The following is a 16,008-nucleotide window of genomic DNA, read 5'->3' on the forward strand; positions in this document are numbered from 1 at the left end:
CCTGCATCAGGTTCTGTGCTGACAGCTCAGAGCGTGGAGCCTGTTTCAGATTCTGTGTCTTCATCTCGCTGTCTGTCCCTACCCCACTCATGCTCTGTCTCACTCTCAAAAATAAGTAAACATTAAATCACCTTTAAAAAAATTTTTTTTTGTACTCTGTATATCTCTCTCAAAAATAAAAATAAAACATTAAAAAAAAAAAAGAAAGATGATAAGAACTAAATCGAATTAAGCTCTTTCTTCTCAGTAAGTGTCCTGGAAGGTATAAGTTTTAAAGGACAGTCTAGGTAGTATTTATTTTAAAGTTTTTTCTTTTTCTTTTTCTTTTTTTTTTTTTACCCCTCTTTTAAACATACACCACAAAAGTAGAATTTTTAAAGTTGTTTGGAACCAAAAATAAGTTACCATTAAACTTACCTCTGAATTTTCATCACAGTCAGGATGGTGACTAATTGCTTATTTGAACCTTTCTCTGAGAGCCCCTCTTAGAATAAATGTTCAAGGGTATGAACTAAAAGGGGCAATTTCCAAGGCAGAACGTTTTCTTTCCTTAAGTTTCAGGTTTGTTCCTGTTGAAATTACTTGCTGTTATAGATTCAGGTGTGTGTGTGTGTGTGTGTGTGTGTGTGTGTGTTTTCCATTTGTTTCCCAGTAGTTAACAGATGAAGCAACTATACAAGTTAGTCTTTGGATTATTACATGTGGAAAAATTTAATTCAAGGAGTAGAAAAATGAAATGATAAGTAATTCGTAGATTTAATGATACTTGAAAATTTTATTTTGGGGCTGTTATCTGTTATCCCTTCCTACCTTTTGGCATAAATAGAAATGGTTTGAGTGTTTTATTAAGAGAAGGTTGAGTCTTTTAAGTTGAAAAGTGACCAGTTATCTCTTGCTGTATAACAAAACCCCCAAAACCTGGTGGCTTAAAACAATGATTTATTAATCTCATGATTTTGTGGGTTGACTGGGCAGGTCATGTGGTGGCACTCGTGCAGCTGCATTGAACTTGGAGTTTGGCTGGGTAAAAACCATCCAGGAAGGCCTGTTCTCCCCCATACGGCCTCTCACTCCATTTTCTTTTTTTTTTTTCTTTTTTATTTAAAAAAATTTTTTTTTTTTAACGTTTATTTATTTTTGAGACAGAGAGAGACAGAGCATGAACGGGGGGGGGGGGGGGGGGTCACAGAGAGAGGGAGACACAGAATCTGAAACAGGCTCCAGGCTCTGAGCTGTCAGCACAGAGCCCGACGCGGGGCTCGAACCCACGGACCGTGAGATCATGACCTGAGCCGAAGTCGGACGCTTAACCGACCGAGCCACCCAGGCGCCCCACTCCATCTGTTTTCTTATCCTCCAGTGTTCTCTCCACATGCTCTCTCATTATTCCATATTTTAGCCTAAGCTGCTTATATAACAACTGGATACCAAGAGTAGCTGCCAGGCCCTCTTAAGTCCGAAGCTGGCATAGCATTACTTCTGCCACATTCTCTTGGTCAAAGCAAGTTAAAAGTCTAGCCCTGCTTTACAGAGAGGGGAAATAGAATCTGTCTCTTGATAAGAAGATAAAGAATTTGTGACCATCTCTAACTCACCACAGAATGTATAGGGGTAATGAATAGGATGCCTGCAGAAGGGGATCTAATTGCAGATGAGTAACAATTTTTTTAAAAAATTGGTTAGATATAGTAGATTGTGGTAATATCTGTAGAGGGAGTAGAGTAATACATAATTGGATTCTGGCATGGTTCCTTTGAAATGATGAGGATGTACATTGTATATTGTTAAATTTTTCTTATGTGAAATCAATTGTGGATGGAAGTTCATTGCTTCTCTGAAAATTTTATACAAATGTGATTGAAACAAAAAGATGTGGCTGTACTGAGAAAACTATGGTTCAGTGCTAAGAGAAAGATAAGGTGATAATATTGATTACCTTTGCTTTTGTAAAGGTTTGGGGTTTATTAAAGATAGTTCCTCTGCATTCTTGCAGAGAGCAGGAGTATGGAGCTGTTACATTTGTACCACATTTGTAGGACCAGATGCACAATAAGTGCTTACTTACCACGTATTTAATGTAATTTTTATAATATAAAGAAGTGTGTGAATTTTTTTTAGGAAAGTGTATAAGTTCTGTGTGATTTGATTACATACAAATTAAATTGCATTATAAAAAATGAAAAGAGGTATTCAAGTTTGTTCTTTATCCTATTTTATTGTAATCAATATATTTAAAATCATGAGTTCAAAAGATTAATTTACTTAATTTGAATTTACTCTCAACTGTGCCTACTGCTGTACTTCATCCATAGTGAAGAATTTATTACTGGAGTCTTTGTACACCCGTGGTTTTCTATCAGGAGGTGACAGTGACTGGAGACATCTTTGGTTGTCACAGCTGGAGGATAGTATTGAATGATATCTAGTGGGTAGGAGGCCAGGAATACTGCTAAATATCATACACTGCGCAAGATAGTCCCTCACAACAAAGAATTAATCTGAGCCAAAATACCAGTATTGTTGAAGTTGAAAAATACTGTCATACACTAAAGGATGAAAATTTATTTTGCCGCTCTTTTTGGTGTCCATATACATTTTCCCCCTTTTAAGTGTGTGATACAGAAGCTCTGTGCCCTCTATTTGGAACCAATAAAGACTTTTTAAACAAATTTTTAGATGTTTATTTATTTATTTTGAGAGAGCACGCACACATGAGCAGGGAAGGGGCAGAGAGAGAGGGAGAGAGAGAAAGAATCCCAAGCAGGCTCCATGCTGCCAATGCAGAGCCTGACGTGGGGCTCAAACTCAGGAACTGTGAGATCATGACCTGAGCCGAAATCAAGAGTCGGACACTTAACTGACTGAGCTACCCAGGCACCCCAACCAATAAGGACTTAATTTTAAGCCTGATATTTTTAAGTTCAAAGTGACTCTACAAGCATCTGTTATTATCAGAGGCTGGAGTTGACATGCTTTTGCTCGGGTAACTAGCTTTGTTTGGATCTGTGCAAGATTTATGAAAATTTATAATTAGAGGTGTCTCTGTCTATACTATATGTAGATATAGAGAGAAATTGTTCCATTGGATATTTGTGTGCAGTTTGCAATATAATCTGTCAAAAAATGATCCTACATTAATCATTTCTAGTAACACCTAAATATATGGGCTGTTAGGCAAATTCTTGGTACTTTGACAGGGTGGGGCTTGGGATATTGTAATGGTGGTCATTGTAACAGGAATTGTTTTAATATTTACTCTTTTGTATACACAGGTAAAAAACTGGGTCAAAGAATTACGGAAAATGTTGGGAAATGAAATCTGTTTATGTATAGTTGGTAAGCATCATCACTTTTTAAAAAATATGTCCTCTATTTTCTGATGTTTTATTAGAGAATAGCAAATAAGTAATTCTCATTTTTAAAGTTATGTGAGAAAAGAAGAATGACATTTTAATATTCAAATATTTTAGAATAATTTAGGATTTGGAAGTGATCTTTCAGAAGATTCAAACTTCAGGGAAGGCCTTGGGGAACAGGTGGGAAACTAATCATGTAAGGCTTCAACTGCCAGCCTTGCTTCAGTTTGATCTTTAGTTTTTCACTGTAAGATTTTTTTTTTAGAAAAAAAGAGTTTAGGATCTAATTTCAAATAAAATTAAAGCTAATGAATTCAGCAAGCATTCTTGTTTTATACATTTAACTATGCACATTTTTGAGTTAAGGACAAATTTGACTCCAAGGATATGAGTAGATTATGATACTAGTGTAGAGGAATATTCTTTTTTTTTTTTTATAAAAAAATTTTTTTTTAACGTTTATTTATTTTTGAGACAGAGAGAGACAGAGCATGAACGGGGGAGGGGCAGAGAGAGAGGGAGACACAGAATCGGAAGCAGGCTCCAGGCTCTGAGCCATCAGCCCAGAGCCTGACGCGGGGCTCGAACTCGCCGACCGCGAGATCGTGACCTGAGCGGAAGTCGGACGCTTAACCGACTGAGCCACCCAGGCGCCCCAGAGGAATATTCTTAATGGGAAAAATAAAGGAACTGTAGAACTCATCCTTGGACTTCTGGAATTTCTCTTTGGTTCCCTTTTTCTTTAGTTTATTATTTCTATGATCTAGTAACTAATTATTGAGCAGGAAAGTATACCAGACACTATCCTGTGTTCTTAGTAGATATTATCTCATGTAATCCTCATAACCTTATGAGGGATTTATAGAGGAAGCTGATCCCTGGAGATATTTAATAATGTGCCCATTATCAAGCAGCTATCAGAGATGGAGTACAAATTGAAATCATTCTGACTCCTGTGCTTTGTTATTAATTCTTGTGATGAATAACTTCATAGTGCTTTCTTTCTTTCTGCATGACTGGTAGGGTAAAAATGGCCTCGGAAAAACCAGGGTGGGTTTAGTGGAGGACTTAGAATGGAATGATTGATGTGGGTGTATTTGGCTTTTTTAAGAATATTTTTTTTAACTAGAATTTACATTTCTTACATTGTGTCACCATTAAATCGGTAAACTTTACAGTTCCAGTTCAGGGTGCAAGTCTGGGGGAAGAGGACACAGAGATGATCTGGCCTGTTTTTTAAGTCTAGATGCTAGATGGTAGGCTAGATGGCAGGCTAGATGGCAGGAGTATTTCAGAACAGAACCCTGGAGTAGTAGACTACATGGGAGTTTGGGCCAAAGCTGCAGCTAGTCATTACTGAGTTTGGCCTGGCTTTGTCTAGTAACTGGGACTTACTGGGAGTGGAAGTGGCCACAGTAGGTGAATGACTGAAGATTTGATTATTTGAGATTCTGGTTATCTCTCAGAAGAGGGAAAAAAATGACTAACATATAAAGTCAAAGAAGCCTCCAGTTTGTTATTTGACCAAGGTTACAAGTATTGTTTTTTTACTTTTTACTTTTTTAAATTTTATTTATTTATTTTGAGAAAGAGAGTGTGTGAACATGAGCAGGAGGGGCAGAGAGAGAGAAAGAATCCCAAGCAGGCTCCACACTGTCAGCACAGAACCCGACACAGGGCTTGATCCCTGGGGTCATGACCTGAGCCAAAATCAAGAGTGGATGCTTAACTGACCGAGCCACCCAGGCACCCCTAAAGTAACATTTTTTAAAACATAACTGGATAGGGGGCGCCTGGGTGGCTCAGTCGATTAAGCATCCAACTTCAGCTCAGGTCATGATCTCGTGATTCGTGAGTTGTGAGCCCCTTGTTGGGCTCTGTGCTGATAGCTCAGAGCCTGGAGCCTGCTTCAGATTCTGTCTCCTTGTCTCACTGCCCCTCCCCTGCTTGCGCTCTGTCTCTCAAAAATAAATAAAAACATTTAAAAAAATAGCTGGATAAATAAAGCTTATGAATAATTTGAACTGTGTATTGTTCATGTTCATACTATAAGAAGGTTTAGGAATAAATCTGGTAGCTTACTGCCCCTCGTAGAATCAGATAATCCTCATTTAATATCATACAGTGTTTAATAATTATTGGTATGAAGTATAAAAACCTCTCACTCCTTTTCTGTTGGCAAATGTGACATGGAATTTTGTTGTAATTCAGTGATGAAAGAATTTTGAGAGCCCACTTACCACAAAAGGAGAATTTCACAATGTATCTGTTTAAACAGTAACTTAGAGGGCTTACCTGTTTCTTTTTCATCCTAACCCAGCTGCCTTTCCGTCACCAACGCCCACCTCCAGATACTTACTGTCTTGACTTTTTACTGCATGGACTAGTTTTGATTTGAATTTTATATAAATGGAATCGTATAGTATGAACTCTTGTATCTGGTTTTTTGTTTTTTTGGCTTTACATTATGTTTGCATGATTCCCCTCTGTTCTTGTATATAGTTGTAGTTCATTTTATTCTTTGCTCTCTGGTGCTTTATGAATATTCCACAATTTATCCTTTTGTTATTGGTAGCCATTTACATTCTTTTATCCCCTATTGATTTTCATTCTATTTTTTATAGCAGTTCAGTGTTTATTCTCTCTTCTGTTTTATTACTAAATTCAAAATAATAACACTACTTCCCAGGATTGTGGTGAAGAATAATAAACACTTGGCATAGAGAAGGCATTTGACAAATGTTTGTTCCTTTTCCTTTACATAACACAGTCCTTCAAATATTTGGACGGTTTACCTGAAGTGAAGGTCTTCACTTCACTTCTCTAGGTCTTCATTTGTTTTTCATTTGGTCTAACTTCTAGGCATTCTCATCATCCTGAGTCCTTTTTCCTAGGTTTGTTTCAGTATATAAGTGTGTTTTCTACACTTGAACACTAGAATCTAGACATTGTTGAGCCAGTGTATACTTACATAGCTCTCTTTAAAATTCTCCCGTTATCATTCTACCAACAATGGCCAAGATTGCGTACACTTTTTAGCATTAGCATCCATGTCAATTCAGTGTTTCTTTTACATAGATTATAGTTAACAAAAATCTGAATCACTGTTTTATAAGTATCGCTCTTCTGTCAAGCTTTTCCCATCTTGTTGTATAATTAAGTTATTTAAACTTAAGTGTAGGAACTTCAACTCATCATGTTTCTGAATCTTTATGTTTGATGATATCATCTCCTGGCTTTCTCATGTAAATTAAATAGTCCTTATCTAAACCACTTACAATGTGTTAACCAGTAATGGAGAACCCCATATTTGGCTAGCAAAGACTTTTTCCTCTCAATTTTAGTTAGTTCAGTGATTAGCATTCTTAGCTGTGGTTGCTTTGCTTGATAGTATTTTGCTTCTAGTCTGTCCTTAACATTTGTATGTTTATTAAATAGTTACTTTTAATAATAGTTACCATTTATTAAGTTCTAAGTACTGTTCTAAGAACTACACATTTATGATTTCAGTAAGTCTTCTGGCAATACTACAAGAAGGTATCATTGCCATTTCCATTTCACACATGAGAAGTGGGCTAAGAGCTTGATACTTCCAAAGTACATAGCCAGTTAGAGGTAGACCTGGGATTTTAACTTAGGTCTGTCTGCTACATCAAGAATAAGTGAACAAAGGTGCCTGGGTGACTCAGTTGGTTAAGTGTCTGATTTGAGCTTAGGTCAAGATCTCATGGTTTGTGAGTTCGAGCCCCGTGTTGGACTCTGGACTGACAGCTCAGAGCCTGGACCCTTCTTTGGATTCTGTGTCTCCCTCTCTCTGCCCCTCCCCCGCTCGTGTGCTGTCTGTCTCTCTCTCTCAAAAATAAACATGAGAAAATAATTTAAAAAATAAAAATAAAAAAAAAGAATAAGTGAACAAAATAGATATGGTCCTTGTCTTCCCAGAGCTTATGTGTAGGAAGAGAGAGAAAAACAAGCTATTACTATATATTACAATAAATGCTATGAAAGGGGAAGTACAGAGTGCTGTGGTAGCACAAAAGCAAACCTAACTAAATTTGGGGGGTGGGGTGGGGATGTTAAAGGAAGATTTCCCAGAGTGTTGGATTAACTAAATAAGCTAGATGAAGCTAGTGGGGTGGTGGTAAAAAGTGTGTTGCCTATCATGGGCTTTAATTTTCTCCTAACACTGTTAATTTTCCATTTGATCATTCACTGTGATGAATATGGCGGATATTAATAACTGCTAATTACTGAGTATATACTACATACTAGGCCTTTTACATGTATTGTATTTTCACATCAACTGTGCTAAGTTTGTTAGCTACATTTGTACAAAGTGATACTAAGAGGTTAGTAATGTTCCCCAAATTATATAGTTATGAAGTGACCCAGGACAGGAAAACAAGTTTTATCAGGGTTAAAGCCTTTGAAGGCTTCCTTTGATTGATTAGGACACATACCATTGGGTCTCAGCAAAACAGGTTTCTAGCTCTTTATTGCTATTAGGCCATCTGCCCTTAGCAATGGGTATATCCTTTCCATGATCTTAATTCAAATGTGTTTTTATAAAAAATAAAAGTTTTTGCTTCTTAGCAGGGTGGCTTTTCACCTTCCTCTTCAATAGCTTCAGCCAATTTTTCCCCCTTATCTTTATAGTACTGTACTTTACTTGTTGGTAATCTTTCTTCAGGTGTTTCAAGTCTATTAGAAAGTTCCCTACATAGCTGTATAGTAATATTGAAACAGATACGAAACCTCAAAGCCTTAATCCTTTAGATGTCTTGCTTTTTTTTAATGTTTTTATTTTTAAGAGAGAGACAGAGCATGAGCAGGGGAGGGGCAGAGAGAGAGGGAGACAGAATTTGAAGCAGGCTCCAGGCTCTGAGCTGTCAGCACAGAGCCTAATGCAGGGCTCGAACTCATGAACTGTGAGATCATGACCTGAGCCAAAGTTGGATGCTCAACCATTTGAGCCACCCAGGCTCCCCTAGATGTCTTGCTTTTAAAAGAACTGTAGGCACTAAAAAAATTTTGAGTTTTGGAAGGATGTCAGTCACCACAATGTGTTTTTTTTTTGACTTAATCTGTGCTGTCACTCCCTATGAATACCGATTGTTCAAAGAACTAGTAGTAAACAAAAATTTTTTGTTTAAAAAAATAATTAGGTTATTAAGATAGCTATTTTAATGATAACCAGATTTATTAAAGTTAGGTAAGTTTAAAATGTTATTAGATAATATTAGATCATAGCAGTGTCTGAATAATTTCCCCCAAATATTCATTTGAGGCAGTACTCAAATTTTCTACTTTCTGTATCCTCATTTTTTAAGAACAGATGTTGATAATCCTGGTGGAATTTGAAAACAGAGGCATTAAAGATTGAGAAAAACAGCTCATAGGGTTTTAGGTAATTGGGACAAAAGTCTTCTTGATCGGAGACTCGTGGCAGTCTTGTGCCTCTGTTGGAACCACAGACCACTAGGTGGTGCTTTTTGCTTTCTTCATAGCATAAAACAACTTCTGGTGACTGTCCGCTATATTGGCTGTAATATTTAGCAAATTTAAATTTTTATTGACAAGTAGAATGTAGAAAATCAGAATTAATATGGTTTTCTTGCTAAGGTAAACAATCCCCAAAGAAGGAACAGTTCATTATAGAATTTGTTGATAATCACTGAGCTTTAGTATAATCTGTTTCCCTCTCCTGCTTTGGCTATGTTGTAAAATAGTGACTTGCAGCTGCCCACAATTGGGTGCTCAGTTTATTTGAGGTCCTCCATGTACAGAACCTCCGGGCTTCTACTTCTCAGTTGTAAGCATCTTTCATTGGGTGCTTATCGTGCTTTATCTGAAATCACCTAGATTCTCTAATGTCCCAAGAAAAGATGACCTTATTTACAAAAGTTTCTTTTTTTCCTCTATAAGTCAAAATAGAAGATATTTGTTTGAAGTATCCTTCCTTTAGTGTTGTCTGTCCAGCCAACTCACCTTAACCTCTATTCTGTATTTAAATAGGGAATCTGCATTTTGCAGTTTCTTCACTTTTATTCTGGTGGCTTTTTTAGCATAATTTCGGTTTCATCCCATTGTTTAAGAAGAGTTAAACTTATTTTCAGTAATTTTAAATTCGCATGATATGCATATATTAAGCTCTCTCATGTTAAATAAACAGTGCAGTTTCCTCTCCAGTGGTGGTGAAATGCTTAAAGAGCCATAATACCAAATACCCTTAGGTTAGCCTAATATCTTTCATGAATAGTAAGATAGCCTTGCTTAATTATTGACTGTCTCTATGTTGACTGGGGACCATTTACACTTGGCTAAGAATCATAGGTTTCCAAGTGTATGTTGTCTCACTTATCTCCTAAATCAAAGAATAGTGCCCATCTCTTTGGAAAAGTTATTTTCTCTGCTTCAGGAGGGATTTGCATTGAGCCATTTGAAGGAGGTTGAGGCATTTACCTTGACAGTCATGATCTGCCCTTATATTATAGGGTTTAACTTTATAGTTTCAGGACATGTAGAAGTTTGATGGGAATTTGTATTATTTTTCCAGGTGATTAAAATGGCAATTGTGTATTTAGAATTGACTTAGTTCTGTTATAAAAATGAATCAATATTAAGAATTGGCATCTTTACTTTTTCAAACTAGGTAATAAAATAGACTTGGAAAAGGAGAGACATGTTTCCATTCAAGAAGCAGAATCGTAAGTGATCACCCTTTCTCCCTCCCTCCCGTCACTCCCTGGTAGAAGTCCTTTTCTTTGCACAGTGTATTTTACCATTTATGTAATACTGAAACCTCTTAATCTAAAATGAGCTATTGGAATCAGTGAAGCATATTTACATTGGTAATTTCTGGACTTTTGACATTTAAAGTTACTCCATTCTCACTTCTCTTTTTGATTTCAGTAAAAAATATAAAGAGTGATGCGAAAGAAAACTATCAGCAAATAGTGAATCACAAAAACTTGTATTTGGGTTCCAAATTAACTTAAACATTTCAAGTGTTGTTATTCTCATGTTCTTAATTAAAATTTGGTTCAGTGCATCTTAATTTCACTAAATGTGGGTTAATTAGTAATAAGTCACTAAAATTGCTACTTAAAACATGACAAAAACATGAAAAAATTTTTTGCATCAATCACTGACGTTACTCTTTTTTTTTAAGGTATGCAGAATCTGTTGGAGCAAAACATTATCATACTTCAGCCAAACAGAACAAAGGAATTGAGGAACTCTTTCTTGATCTTTGTAAAAGTAGGTGTATTCAGACTTTGTATATTTTAGAAATAGCTCTTTTAAAAATATTGGTAATATTTTTTAAGTGATGTTTTACAGTCTCAATTAATGACCACACTGATGATTTATCACATCTGACAGCACTATTATTTACTTAATATTTTTTTCTTAAACTCATTATTTAAAGCTTAAATACCTATTTACCTCTATTTCAAGCACTAGTTAATGGATATGAAATCAGCAGATATGATATGTGCTAAATACACATTAAAATAAATACATAACTGTCAAAAATAAAAATAGAGGAGAGTATACAGATTAAAACAGATTTAAGAGATATAACAACCTGTTGCACTGGATGGACCTTATTTGGATCCTGATTCGACAAAGTAGTGAAAAAGGACATTTGTTAAACAATAGGGACTATATGAATACTCACTGGATATTTGATGATATTATTAAGGGGTGTCTGGCTAGCTCAGTTGGTAGAGCATGTGACTTTTGACCTCAAGGTTGTGAGTTGAAGCCTCACATTGAGTATGGGTGCCTGGGTGGTTCAATTGTTTAAGCATCTGACTCTTGGTTTCGGCTCAGTTCATGATCTCACGGTTCATGAGTTAAAACCTCACATCAGGCTCTGTGCTGCTAGTGCTCCCTCTCTCTCTGCCCCTTCCTCACGCTCTCTCAAATATAAAAAAAAAGAAAAATTAAAGAAATTATTGAGGTTTTGCTTCAAGATGGTAACATCAGAAGATCTTGAACTTACCTTTTCTCATTGATACACTGAGTCTAAAGGTACATATGATACAATTTCCTCTTTAAAAAACATAAAGTCTTACCGAGTGACAACTATACCTTGGACAAATAATAAGAAAATGACACTGAAGAAGGTAGAAGAGGCTGAAACACAATCTTGCCATAAACCACATCCCTGGTGTGATGACCCACAACTAAAAGGGAACTCAAAACCTATAGCTTCTCCGTAAGGAGTGAAGATTATGAACCCCACAGTGGGCATCTCAACTTTTAAGACATTAATGAGATGAGTCCCCCAAATATCTAACTTTGAAAATCAGCATGTCTCACATCCCAAGACCTACAATACTGAAAGTCTGAAAAACTGTTTTTTGGGTTTGTTTTTTTTGAGATAGAGAAGAGAAGGCTCAAGTGAGCAAGGGGCAGAGAGAATCCCGTGAGGGGCAAAGAGAGAGAAGGCGGGACTCAAGCTCACCCAATGCAGGGCTCAAGCTCACCCTGTGCGGGACTTGAACTCAGTGAAAAGTGAGATCATGACTTGAGCCAAAGTCGGCTGCTTAACCGACTGAGCCACTCGGGTGCCCTGAAAAACAGTTCTTAAAGGGCTGTGTGCTTGGACTCACCTGCCCCAGGGCCTAGGTCAGAGGCAGCTGATCACACTAACTTAAAGTGAGGGAGGCTTAGGGTACCTGGGTGGTTTAGTTAGTTAAACATCCAACTCTTGATTTCAGCTCAGGTCATGATCCCAGGGTCATGGGATCAAGCCCTGTGTCAGGCTTAGCACTGAGTGTGGAGCCTGCTTGAGATTCTCTCTCTCTCTCTCTCTCTCTCTCTCTCTGTCTCTCTGTCTCTCTCTCTCTCTCTCTCTCTCTCTCTCTCTGTCTCTCTCTCTCTCTCTGCCCCCTTCTCTGTTTATGCTCTAGTTCTCTCAAATAAAAAAAAAATGTTTTAAAGTGAAGGAGATTCACCTGCTTAAAAGTGTCAGCCCGCAGGGCAGGCATCTAATCTAACACACACATCTAGGAGCCTGCTGGTGGAATACTCTCCTGGGACGGAGGCTGGCGGGTGTCATCTTCATGCTTTTCCTTTGCTGCATTCCCACTTTGCTGTGCTCCAGAGTACCAGTATCTCTGGTAGGAGAGCTTTTGCACACATTTGGTGCCCCAATTTTTGCACCTGCCACCCAGGAAACACCTCTTAATCACCTGGCCTAAAGGCCAGGGGAGCTTATATTCTTAGTCCTATTGGACTATAATAATTGGTGTTACTCAAAAAGGAGCTCATACCCCTGTCTGGCACCCCAATTTTTGTAACTGCTGCCAGGGGACCCTTCTATATTACCTGGCTCTGGTGGCCAGTGGGGCCTATGTCTGTGGGTCCCACAGGACTGTAATCAACAGAGAAAGAGCTCTTAAACAGCCACCACCCACAGGACACAGCAAGAAGCACCAGATCCACAAGCTCAATTTTTTCGTGAAGGAGGCCCATTCGCTAATCGTCATGACTGTGGCCTGAGGGGCAGGTTTTAGGTTTGGCACACATTTAGTGGCCTGTGGAACTGCATTCAAGGAATGTAGGCTGTGGGCACCATCTTTGTGCTCTTCTTCTACCTTGTTCTGGCTTGCTAGTATAACCTAGGAAAGAGCTTATACATTTGTCTAGAGCCCTAATTTTAGTGACTACTGCCCAGGGGACACTTCCAGATCACCTGGCCCTGGTAGCCAGTGGGGCTTCTGCTTGCAGTCCCAGAGGACTGTATATCTGCATACTTTTAAAAGCTGATACCTAAAGATCGGGCTTCCGGTCAGCCTGAATCTAGGTGCTGAGATCCTCCCATTTGGGACACTGATACATCTTGGCACATCCTCAACTACTGGGAGCTATTAAAAATACAATAGGCTGCTTGGAGAAGCAGCCTGTTCCATTTACTATGCAGAAAGCAACATGGAGAGTCACACAAAATGAAGAAACAGGAATATGTTCCAAATGAAAGAACAAGATAAAACCTCAGGAAAAAACCTGAATAAGACAGAGATAAGTAATTTACCTTACAAAGAATTCAGAGTAATGGTTATAAAGATCCTCACAATTTCAACAGGAGATGGAAGATACAACAAATAGAAGTCAGAGCTGAAGAAAACAGTAAATGAACTGAAAAATACACCAAAGGTATTCAACATCAGCCTAGATGAAGCAGAAGAAATGATCAGTCAACTCAAAGACAAGGCAGTGACACCCAGTCAGAGCAGCAAAAAGAAAAAACGTGAAAAAAGGTGAAGATAGTTTAAGGCATTTATGGAACAATATCAAGCAGTCTAACATTCGCATTCTAGGGATCCCAGAAGAAGAGAGAGAGAGAGAAGGGGGGCAGAAATCTTATTTGAGGAAATAATGGCTAAAAACTTCCCAACCTGGGTAAGGAAACAGACATCCAAGTGCAGGAAGCCCAGAGAGTTCCAAATAAGAGAAACCTAAAGTGATCCACACTGAAGATACATTCTAATTAAAATGTCAAAAGACAAGGAGAGACTATTAAAAGGGGCAAGACAAAAACAACTTGTTACATACAGGGCAATCCCCATAAGATTATCAGCAGACCTTTCAGCAGCAGTTTCACAGGGCAGAAGGAGTGGCATGATATGTTCAAAGTACTGTAAGTAAAAAACCTTCCAACCAAAAATTCTCTACCTGGCAAAAGTATCATTCAGAAGTGAAGGAGAGATAAAGGATTTTCCAGACAAGCAAAAGCTAACGTTCATCACCACCAAACTTGCCTTAAAGATATGTTGAAGGGACTTCTTATATCTGAAAAGGAAGGGTGCTAATTAGTAGCAGGAATACACATAAGAGATGAAATCTCACTGGAAGGTGAATAGTAAAGGTAGTATATTAACTGATTATAAAGTTAGTGTGAAAGTTAGAAGACAAAAGTAGTAAAGATAACCATAATTGTGATAATTAGTTGAGGTATACGTAAGATGAAAAGATGTAAAACATGACATCAGAAACATAGGGGAGTAATAATGTTGAGCATTACAGTAGGATCAAGTTTAAGATGTTATCAACTTAACAGGGTGCCTGGGTGCTCAGTTGGTTAAGTGTCTGACTTTGGCTCAGATCATGATCTCACAGTTCATGAGTTCGAGCCCCGCGTAAGGCTCTGTGCTGATAGCGCAGAGCCTGGAGCCTGCTTTGTATTCTTTGTCTCCCTCTCTCTCTGCCTCTTCCTGCTCATGCTGTCTCTTCCTCTCTCAAAAATAAATAAACATTAAAAAAATTTTTTTAAGATGTTATCAACTTAAAATAGACTATTATAGACACAAGCTGTTATATGTAAGCCTCTTTGTAACCACAAAACAAAAACCTATAGTAAATATACAAAAGATAAAGACAAAGGAATATAAGCATACCACTGAAGTATGTCATCAAACCTCAAAGGAAAGAGCAAGAGAAGAAGAAAGAAACAAAGAGGAATTACAAAAACAGCTAAAAAATAGAATGGCAGTAAACATACCTATAACTACTTTAAATGTAAATGGACTAGGTTCTCAAGTCAAAAGACATAGAATGGCTTGAGTGGATTAAAAAAAACAAGACCAGGGTGCCTGGGTGGCTCAGTTGGTTAAGCATTGACTCGATTCAGCTCAGGTCATGATCTCATGGTTCACGGGATCAAGGCATGGGTTAGGCTCTGCACTGAAAGTGCGGCACCTGCTTGAGATTCTCTCTCTACCTCTCTCTTTGCCCCTCCCCCACTCACACGTGTGGGCACACACTCTCTCAAATAAACTTAAAAAAAAAAAAGTCTTAAAAAAAAAAAAAACAGACCCATGTATATGCTGCCTATAAGAGACTCGGTTTATTTATTTATTTTTACTTATTTTTAATTTAAATCCAAGTTAACATACAGTGTAATAATTTCAGGAGTAGAAATTCATGATTCATCACTTACATATAACGCCTAGTGCTCATCACAACAAGTGCTGTCTTTAATGACTCTCACCCATTTAGCCTATCCCCCCATCCACCATCCCTCCAAACCTCAGTTTGTTCTCTATATTTAAGAGTTTCTTACGGTTTGCCTCCCTCTCTGTTTTTATCTTACTTTTCCCTCCCTTCCCCTATGATCATCTGTTGAGTTTCTCAAATTCCACATTTGAGTGGAATATGATACTGCTTTTCTCTGATTGACTTATTTCACTTAGCATAATACACTCTTCCATTCACATTGTTGCAAATGGCAAGATTTCATTCTTTTTGATCAGTATTCCATTTGTGTGTGTGTGTGTGTGTGTGTGTGTGTGTGTGTGTGTGTACACCACATCTTCTTTATCCATTCATCAGTTGATGGACATTTGGGCTCTTTCCATGATTTGACTGCGGTCGATAGTGCTGCTATAAACATTGGGGTGCCTGTGGCCCTTCGAATCAGTATTTTTGGAACCTTTGGATAAATACCTAGTAGTGCAATTGCTGGGTCATAGGGTAGTTCTATTTTTAATGTTTTGAGGAATCTCCATACTGTTTTCCAGAATGGCTGCACCAGTTTGCATTCCCACCAGCAGTGCAAAAGGGTTCCCTTTTCTCTGCATCCTCACCAACATCTGTTGTTGCCTGAGTTGTTAATTTTAGCCATTCTGACAGGTGTGAGGTG

At 37.8% G+C, this 16,008-nt stretch overlaps 1 protein-coding gene across 2 annotated transcripts in view; it reads left to right on the forward strand.

Annotated features, from left to right (window-relative positions):
* The window catches only part of RAB21 (RAB21, member RAS oncogene family), a 41,141-nt gene that overhangs the window by 13,518 nt on the left and 11,615 nt on the right, over positions 1 to 16,008 (forward strand). Inside the window, exons 4-7 of one of the 2 annotated variants that reach the window (XM_042947183.1) lie at positions 3,273 to 3,336; positions 10,009 to 10,063; positions 10,528 to 10,616; positions 13,453 to 13,526. In XM_042947183.1, the coding sequence (XP_042803117.1) occupies positions 3,273 to 3,336; positions 10,009 to 10,063; positions 10,528 to 10,616; positions 13,453 to 13,475 (231 nt within the window). In that variant the 3' untranslated portion in view covers positions 13,476 to 13,526. Of the gene's footprint in view, positions 1 to 3,272; positions 3,337 to 10,008; positions 10,064 to 10,527; positions 10,617 to 13,452; positions 13,527 to 16,008 lie in introns of those variants that run through there. The other variant, XM_042947182.1, reaches the window with a different exon arrangement.

This window comes from Panthera leo, chromosome B4 (genome assembly GCF_018350215.1).
Source record: "Panthera leo isolate Ple1 chromosome B4, P.leo_Ple1_pat1.1, whole genome shotgun sequence".
NCBI lineage: Eukaryota > Metazoa > Chordata > Mammalia > Carnivora > Felidae > Panthera > Panthera leo.